The 10,002-nt window shown below is 28.6% G+C and overlaps 1 protein-coding gene across 1 annotated transcript; it reads left to right on the forward strand.

Annotated features, from left to right (window-relative positions):
- The first annotated feature begins 900 nt into the window (after positions 1-900).
- Positions 901-1,341, forward strand: LOC149571505 (uncharacterized). Its single transcript, XM_089815701.1, has one exon. It carries the CDS (start codon positions 901-903, stop codon positions 1,339-1,341), a length of 441 nt encoding a protein of 146 aa, XP_089671827.1.
- The last annotated feature ends 8,661 nt before the right edge of the window (positions 1,342-10,002 follow it).

The following is a 10,002-nucleotide window of genomic DNA, read 5'->3' on the forward strand; positions in this document are numbered from 1 at the left end:
ATACGCGCACAATGATAACAGTTTTGAAAATATTATGTAATTTGAAAAGATTATGTAATTTGAAAAAATCAGATTAGGAATAGGAATGGCCTATTCCAGTAACAAGGATTTTTTGGCATAGACATATGCCCATTTTAGGGGCAAAATTGGAATATGTCTTCCTATTCCCAATTCTAATTGAACATACCAAACAATGAATATAAAACATATTCTAATTTTCTCGTCCTATTCCAGCCCTATTCCAGCAACCAAATGAACCCGCATAATTTATTCTAGAAAGATACAATAAGACAAACCACCAGTTTGATGATAAAGATTCATAGTAGTACATCAGATTTGAAAAGTAAAAATTATGTAAAAGTCATGTAAAACTATGATTTATGATCCTTTAAAGTGATCATTTCTTCATTTCCTTATATCCATTGCACACCAATGTGCAATTGCTAGTTTAATAGCTCACGCTTATACCAATCATATTTAACTCTTCAATTTCACTAGTCATCCAGTACTTTTTAAGTTTTGCTCGTCTCACAAATTAAAATATACGAATTTGGCACATCACCAGACGATCGTTTTCTTCATCAAAGCCGGCAATAATTTATAGAAAGTTAATGCCACGCTACATTTGACTGAAAATAAAAGATTTTGGTCCACAAGTTTGTCGGTTTGAATCTCCATTACAACTCCCCATGATTGTAATGCAATTGCAAATGCAAAATACAAAAGAGCATATCTCATGCAATAATTGTCTATTTTATTGAATGAATTAGTTCTGACGAGGTCGCTCTTATCTGACTATTCCTATTTCTAACGGCACGTTTGACTCTACTTCAATAAATACTCAGAGATTCAGAAAACTTTATCACAGATAATCAGAATAGTTCTTCCCATTTGTCAAAAATGGCGGCCATTTCTGATATAACTGGGCTTTCTCTGTCTGTGAAGAGGTTCATGAAGAGACGAAGATACAAAAGGATTGATAAGTTTAATGGAGAAAGAAGGCGATTGAGAGCAATAAAATTGGGTGGGAATAGAGGAAGGCTCAATGTTTGGAGGATCAAATTTGTGACAAAGGTGAAGGTGAGATATAATCAATCCGGAGATAAAGATCCTCATGCAAAGTCATGGATTGCCAAAGTGAGAGATTCATATGTGAATATGATGTTCAGTCTTGCTCAGTTGAGAATTAAAAATACCCCCAAAAAGATGGGTGTTGAAGATTTCAACAATAAGATGATCGTTGAAATTTGCAAGTCGCTGGGAGTTCGCGTTGAGGTCTTGCCAGATTCAGCGGCTAACACTGTGCACAGTCAGTTCGATATCAAAAGAATTATGATATAATGCTTTGAATTTGTATGAATTGGAGATTTATGCACATTCTTTTGAACTTTTGTAATGAAACTCTGAAGATTTCAGAATGATGAAACTTCCCTTATTTGGATAAGGCAGATATAGTTTTTATGTATGATGGTGAAAGACCCAAATTTATTAACAGATACCTTGAATTTGTTTAGACTCTGTAATCGCGCTGGAGGTTTTAATTTGGAACCTTTATGTTTCATTAGATTTTAAGTATGGTTAAAGTTTGTGAGAATTTTGAAGGTTTATGATTAAAAAGTGATTAGTGAAAATTTGTGTACAAGTAGATATAATAAATTTTTAGTAGGTTTCATTATAGTTTTTGTTTTAAGATGACATGGAGAGGGTTCTAAATAGTAGCATGAGAGCGGCTTAATTGGAACCATTGACTAATAGTGGTTAGGAGTGGGCCCAGCCACTCTTAACCAATACCATGAGACCAATGCATAAGAGTGGCCCAAGCTACTAGCTAGGTGTGGCTAGGTCCACTCCTAGCCACTAGTAGTCGATGGTTCCAGAGTGTGGCCGTTAAGCCTAGCCACTTTTGTGCATGCAACATTAGCCTATAGAAATTTTGATTTGACATTGAGCTTACAATAGAAACGTTAACATTCTAATATATACATCAAGTCAATTCAATGCACCAATTTTGATGATATACAATTATCATCTTCATATTCTACATATTGTACAACTATAAATTCAAAAATAAATTAAAAAACATTAATAGTAATAGAAGATGAAAAAAAATTATAATTATAGTAAAATCTAAACTAAACATTAACTTTTTTAATTATAAATACTTTTCGAATTTGATTTATAAAGAACCTTTTATTATTTTTTCAGTTTGTTTCCAAAATCATAGACTTGTTTTTCTTTTTTAATATTTTCACATGAAAATAATTTCTCCTCTTTTATTTACTTTAAATAAAAAATCTATGTACTCTATTTTTTTACTTCTACAAACTTTATATGCTATTTTTTCTTTCTACAAAATTTCTATTCTATTTTTTCCTTCTAAAAACTTTATAAAAAATTACAAGCTTTCTATTCTATTTCTTTTTATAAATTTTCTATTATATTTTTCCCTATATTATTTCAAATTATAATATTTTAATGATTAAAATTAAAATATTATTTTGAAATATACATTACATATAAAAATTTAATATTATTAGAATAAATTTAAATTTTCCAAAATTTTCACTTATATAAAAATTTTATTTTAAGATTGATTATAAATATTCTTATATCAATCAATAGTAATAAAAGAAACGTTGAAATTATTAATATTTTAGAAAGATACACAAATACACAAAATTAATAACGAGAAGATAAAATATTAAAATAAAATAGTTAAATGTAAACTAAAAATATTTTTTAAAATATGATTTATAAAGAACTTTCTATTATTATTTTTACTCTTTTTTTATTTATAAAGTATCTTATATTATTTTTTCTCTTTTTCATTCTAATTATTTAACTAATAAACAATCATAAACTTTTCATTCCAATTTTTGATATTGTTACATGAAAAATCTACCAACTTTCTATTCTAGTTTTTCCTTAAAAAATTCTATTATTTTTTTCCTTCCACAAACTTTCTATTCTATTTTTCTATTTGACAAACTTTCTATTCTAATTTTTCTATAAACTTTGTATTCTTTATTTCTCCTTATTATTTCAAATTTTAATATTCAAATTATTAGAATTAAAATATTTATTTTTGAACAATATAAATTATATATATATATATATATATATATATATATATATATAATTTTTATTTTTATTTTTAAATTTTTTTTTAATAAATAAATTTCAAAAAAATTAACACTTTCTTTTCTATGATTTGTTTTTTCTTTCTACAAACATTCTATTCTATTTTTTCCTATAAAATTTCTATTCTATTTTTCATATTATTATTTCACATTTTAATATTATAATTATTATAATTAAAACATTTTTTTTAAATAATATAAAGTACATAAAACTTTTAAAATTTATTACTATAAATTTATTGTATTCAAAAATTGAATTTCATCTTTAAAAAATATTTTAAGATTGATTCATAAATATTCAAAATATATTAACTATCAATTAATAATAGCAAAAGTAATCATTGAAAAATGTATGACACGCAAATAGAAAAAATCTATAGTCAAAGTGTGTCAAACATTATTAACATTGGAGATTTTAAACATAATTAAAATAAATAAATAAATCACAATGGAATAGAACTTTTAAATTATCTTTTGTATTCTCACATTCTCCTCTAAGTTTCTCTCAAACTTTTGGTCTATAGGAAAAAATCTTCTAAAAAAATAGAGCATAAAAAAGTCTTTAATAAAAAAAATGAGACAAAAATGAGATAAAAAAATAAAATATGTGATAATTAGTTGGATATTTTTCTTTCACTATGTTCAATAGTTCATGTTCAAGATTCATTTAATAATTGATTCATAAATATTCAAAAATATAATTAAATATAAATTAATAGTAGCAAAAATAACCATTTAAAAATCTATGACATACAAATAGACAAAATCTATAGTCAAAATTTCAAAGTTTGTCACACATTATTGAGATTGAAGATTTTAAATAGAAAATAAAATCAACTAAAACCTACATAAATCACAATGGAATGACATTTATAAATTATCTTTTGTATTCTAACATTCTCCTCTAAGTTTCTATGAAGCTTTTGATCAATAGAGAAGATCTTTACAAAAATATATATAATAAAAATGACTGTAATAAAAAAGCTTATATGAAATGAGATAGAAGAACTAAATCCATAATAAGTATTTGGATATTTATCTTCCACTATGCTATATGGCTCACCTATCTTTAACACTTATATTCTACCTTTTTAAATGTTGATAGAAGATACTAAAAAACAATTACAATCCCTAAACAAATTAGAGAAAAAATGAAGAATAAAAGATAACTTGCCAAAATAATAGATTGCAATTTTTCATTGCAAGAAAAAATTATCAACAAGGGAGGTTGACAACTTTTTGGTGAAAATTTATAAAATCTGAGAGAAAAGCTCCCACATATAATCATCAATCAACAAAATTATCAAAAACTTTTGAAAGAGTCTTAATACTAAAAAAATTAATGCTATTTACTAAAAAATGAGAGCACTACTATTATTGAGAAATAAAAGTAGGTTTTGTTATGTTAGGAATGGAAGAGGATTATCATTTTGTGCATTAGTCATTTTGCATGTTAACTTATTACATTTAGAGTCACTTATCCATCTTAATAAGTCAAATGTTAGTGCATTATTGTGGATCAAAACACCTCAACTAGGTGAAGTTGTGGACAAGGAATTTACAATCTATCTAGATTCATTATCATGTAGCTTAATTAAGGGATGTTATTTAATATTTTGGATTGATTTTATATATAAAGTTTATGGACCTATTTGGGTCTCACATTTGAAATTGTTTAGGTTGACATATTTATTAAGGGAGTTGTGGACCTCATATTTATTTAGCTTTAGAGAAGCAATTACATAATTACTACATATTATCTCATCTATTGTTTTATATTTGCAATTCCAACTAGAATTGAATCTCTTGTATGCGATTTTGGAGGTGCAAGACTTTGCCTAGTTTTCAAATTGCAGTTTTAGTGAGAGTGATTCCTCACCTTGATCTATCTATTTGTGTAAATTTGTGAAGTCTCCCTTGAAGACATATTGGTAGAAATTTATTGGAAGTTTTTTGACATTGTATTTAAATATTATGTGAACCATTGATGTGGCATCTATGATATTGTTTTGTAATAGTTTTGATTACATTCTGAGTCAAAGATTAACTTTAACAAAGTTGCTTGTGTGCCTACCTAGTTAAGCTATAAAAATAATATTGGTTGCCAAATTATACAAATTATTAACAACTACAATATACAATTTGAGAGATATTTAATCCTAAGTTGTGGGTCAAGAGTCAAGAATAAAACACCTATATTAAGAAAGAGAACTTGCTAAAGATTTTTTTTAAATGCTAAATAAGTTCTTTTGGGTGCTAAAATAATTTTTTTACTGCTGAGATGATCGTACATATTTATTCTCATTTAACATAAATGATAATATATGATAATTGTGAATGAGAAAAGAATACAGCTAAATACCTTTAAATACAAGTGCATATCAAGATCAACATAAAACATGCATTGAATTGTCTTAGGCAAAAAACACTCATTAGAACAACTAGCACTTGAATTTGAATTCTAAAATTTTAAGGGTTCAATATGTGGGCATGAGACCAATCTTATTCTCATGGATCGACCGAAGATATAGGAGTAATAATGTCTAGTTTAGAAATAGATCTATAATAACATAGTGTGATATAAGTTTTAGGTGTATGAGAATGTGTATCAAAATAAACAAACATAAGGTTAAATTTATAAGAATGGGTAGAAGATGGAATATGTGAAGGATCAAGAATAGCACCTAATTTTGTATAGTATTTCACCATTTATTTAATGTAATTGTATTGACATACTCTTTCATTAGGCCCAAAACTAAATAGGAATCCATGTTGGGACTTGGTGAGATGTGTAATTTAGAAAATGTATATAAATACATAAAAACATGCACCAATATTAATTTTATAAACCTATTAGCAAGAAGTGCATAAGAGCACGTCAAATCTTTTGGTTGATCATTATTTATTTTATTTTGTTACCAGTTCAGGCATGTTATAAGACATTTAAAATTGGAAATCGAATTTAAATGGAGAGGGTATACATACTATGGAGGGCCCATTAATTTTCCAATTGTTTTGGTAGTGTAGAACAACCTTCTAAGTGTCAAATCACCACAAACTATGTGTTTTAACTCGTACCTTTCTCTAACTGGATGATTATTTACTTATTGGTGCATTGTAATGTTTCTTGGTCATAATCTTTATAGGTGGAGTGACCAAATAGTTACCAATACATTCCAAAGTTTTCATCCATGGAATTAGAGAACCATTTTGTAAGGTAATCCCAAGAACCACTAGTTGGAAATTTCCCACAAACTATACAAGAAAGAACCCATGAGAAACATAGACCCAAACTAGAGGCATGAAAACAAAGAGATCTAGTTGGATTCATTGCAAAGGGCCTTGAACACTTTATATTCATTTTAGTTCTTTGGAAGTCTAATCCAAAACTTATGGTGTTTATAACTTGTCATATTCTCTCCCTTTTCATATTCTTCTCTTGGGAAAAAATTGGGAAACATCATCAAATTATCTATAAATAGAATGAAAAAACATAGTAGAGTAGAAAGAAAAGGAAACAAGATTTGGTGCATAGCTTCTACTTCCTTAATATTAGCAACAAATCTCTTGGCCCCCCTAATACCTCCATCAAAATTTCATTCGTTTTAAACATGAATTCCTCTCCCCCTTCCCTTGATCCTTTCACATCTTCCTCCTCTTGCTAATCCATCTTCTACCCCAACTATCTAGATGGTTTTGTTGGTAACCTCTACCAAAGGACCAAATACATCTTGCACCACCAAGAGAGTTGGAATTGTGCTCCTACTCTACAAAATCTATACAACAAGTCCACTAGACAAAAGAGATTCATCCACTCAACCTCATGTATCCCAACACATGAATTAATAGGTTCGTCCATTTTTCCAAGGTGAGATATGCAATGTAGAAAATGTATATGAATAAGAAAAATTGGAACATTGAATTATTTGTAACTTTTTTTGGACTTTGATGAGATGTGAAACATGGAAAATGTATATAAATAAGAAAAATGTGCACCCCCACATTTTCGATATCTTTTGGCAAAAGTGCACAAAGTCCTATCAAGTCTTTTAGTTGGATGATTGTTTACTTTGTTTCTGTTACTAGTGCATACATGCTATGGGAAGTTTGATATTGGATTTTGTTTAATGGATAGGGTATACATGGTATGTGAGGCCCATTAATTTTATAAATCTTTTGGTAGTGTAAAAGAGCCTTATGAGTGTGAGATCATTGTAGATCAAGTCTTTGAACTTTGATCTATTTCTTTGGATGGATGAGTATTTATTTATTGACACATTTCAATGCTTATTGGTCATAATCTATGAATTTAGAGTGGTCATCTAGTCACCACTACATCCTGTCAATTATAGAATTAGAGGAGCCATTTTGTGCAGCAAACCCAAGACCCTCCAGTTAGAAAGTTCCCACAAACTATAAGAAAATAATCACATGAGAAGCCTAGATCCAACCTAGATGGATCAAAACAAAGAGATATAGTTGGATTTTTCATAGAGGACCTTGAGAATGTTATTATTAGAATAGTTCATTGGAAGTGTAATTTTTGTAAAGAATTTGGGCACTATGACTCTTCTTCTCCTCTCTTAGTAGGTGAGATTTTACAGATTTTTAAATACATATTTTAACATTTCTAGGGTTAGATATAGGTTTGTGATATTGATCACATACCCATGGATTGACCCATGATATTAGAACAACAATATCTAGGTAAGAAATGGATCTTTTAAGATGAGGATGATATAAATGTTGGTTTTATGTGGATGTGTATGGAAATGGATAAGTTAAATTCATGTTTATAGGAACAGACACATGGGTCTAAAGATATGCAAGGAATTAGAAAATGCATATATTATTTCCAATATTGTATCATCCTTTTTGATGTGTAATTTTATTAATAATATCTCTCAATTGGGTCCAAAGGTTTAAAAGATCACTTCAGAAGAGTTTGTATATAGAATGCAATATGATAAGAATGAAATATGATAATCAACTATAAAGAATGTAGGAAGAGTTTGTATATAGAGAATGTAATGATTTTCAAGTGTTGGGCCATATTATATATATTGGCTTGTAACATGTGGTGATGATGTGGTAGTATGTTACTGTACAATATAAATGGTGTGTTTACATGTGTTTCTAATGTGTCCAAAACTACCCATAGAAGAGGAACTTAATACTCATATAAAATGAATATTTTGTAGAAACATGAAAAGTGAATATTGGCATTGGTGCTCTAAATAAAATAAACTTTGGGCCCGTATAATCACTCAGAAGTATTTCAGCCTAGGTGTTGATCCGCATTCTATTTCACTTCCTTTGGAAGGTCATGGCTCTATAGTATAGAAGACTCTTAAGAATGGTGCTCAGCTAGTTAAGAGAGGTATTTTTTGGATATTAAAAGGAGGCTTTGTTTTGGTCTAATTGTTGGGATGGAAACCCTTGTATCTTATCTATCTACCCTTGTCTTTAGATTCTTTGTGATTCTTTTTTTGCTACTAGATGGGACAAGGTGGTTCATTATATGGCCTCTTATCACATGGGTCTTGTTGTTGACTATAGATGGAAGGACTCTTCAGATTGGCCATCTGGGTTGATGTAGAACACCCTATAGATCAACCAATCAATGGGATACACGCTGATCCCTTCAAAATCCATGAAATAAATTTCATTCTAAGGCATCTCATGAGGAAAAAAAAAACTCTTTCCAACACTAGTTTACAATACTTCACCATTCACATGTTCTGAATTCTATACCACATTATTCATAACTTATAATCCTAACATTTTCTTTCAAAACCATTTTGATTATTTGTTCCAAGTTATCCCTTTTAACTCATATCCAAATCTCATATCCATCCAATAAACTAATTACAAGTTATGGTCTCTGTATCGAGACCCATTTTCTCTATCATAAACCAGAAACAAAACTAGTAACCCTTCCTATGGAATCCCATATCTTTCACAATACAAAACCAATTCATCCCAAACTAATTTAATTATTATTATTATTGAGTCTAGTTTCCAAATATGTAATACATTGAATCTTCCAATCCATAAATCGTTACATTCATGCAAATATATGCCTACTAATTTGTTGAAGATTTTAAAAAACTAGTTTTCACTAAGAAATGTACAGCTTACACAAATCTCAATGAAAACAACTCAAACCAAATGGAAATAAAACTAGATTCACATATATTTCCAATTAATCCATTTATATTTCATAACTCTTCCATATGTTTCAGTACCAAATGCTTCAACATGATTGGTGTCCAGGAGTTTGAAATCTGCAAACAAGCACTTTTACCAAAATTCTCATAAATTATTCATTTCTCCATATAATCACTCCAAACCATAACCAAAAGGAATATTATTAATCCTAATATCCAAATATATATATTTTTACATGGTTTCCATTCCTTACATGGCTGTACAAAACCTGGAACCAACACAAAAACAAAAAAACTAATCAAAACAAGTTAGAATCACTCCAAAAAAAATTCAAATGTAAATATTTCCTTCCATTATATTTGGTTTGACCATAAATAATTTTTTATAGTCTTTTTGGTGGTTTAAAACTTTCCAACCAACTTTTTACCTTCTCTTAACCCTTTTTGCACTTTCTTGACAACTTTACATTTATTGCCTTTAGGCATTACCATTGATTCTATTATATGGAATATCACATAAAAACATATGGAATTACATTAAATAATTAAAATATCTCTAGGGATCATCTCCAATATCTTTAATACTAGGTGCTCCTGCACATACTCCCGAGCTTGAAAAATTTCCAAGTCCCTTGGAAACATGGAACCAATAACCTGCAAGAAAAAGGATTAGACCAAAAATTCTCTTCTTT

Source organism: Cupressus sempervirens, chromosome 2, assembly GCF_028749045.1.
Source record: "Cupressus sempervirens isolate cs-2001-9-10 chromosome 2, ASM2874904v1, whole genome shotgun sequence".
In the NCBI taxonomy this organism is placed as follows: domain Eukaryota; kingdom Viridiplantae; phylum Streptophyta; class Pinopsida; order Cupressales; family Cupressaceae; genus Cupressus; species Cupressus sempervirens.

Coding starts and splice junctions, on each gene's coding strand:
- LOC149571505 (XM_089815701.1), top strand. CDS start 901: ATGGCGGCCATTTCTGATATAACTGGGCTTTCTCTGTCTGTGAAGAGG.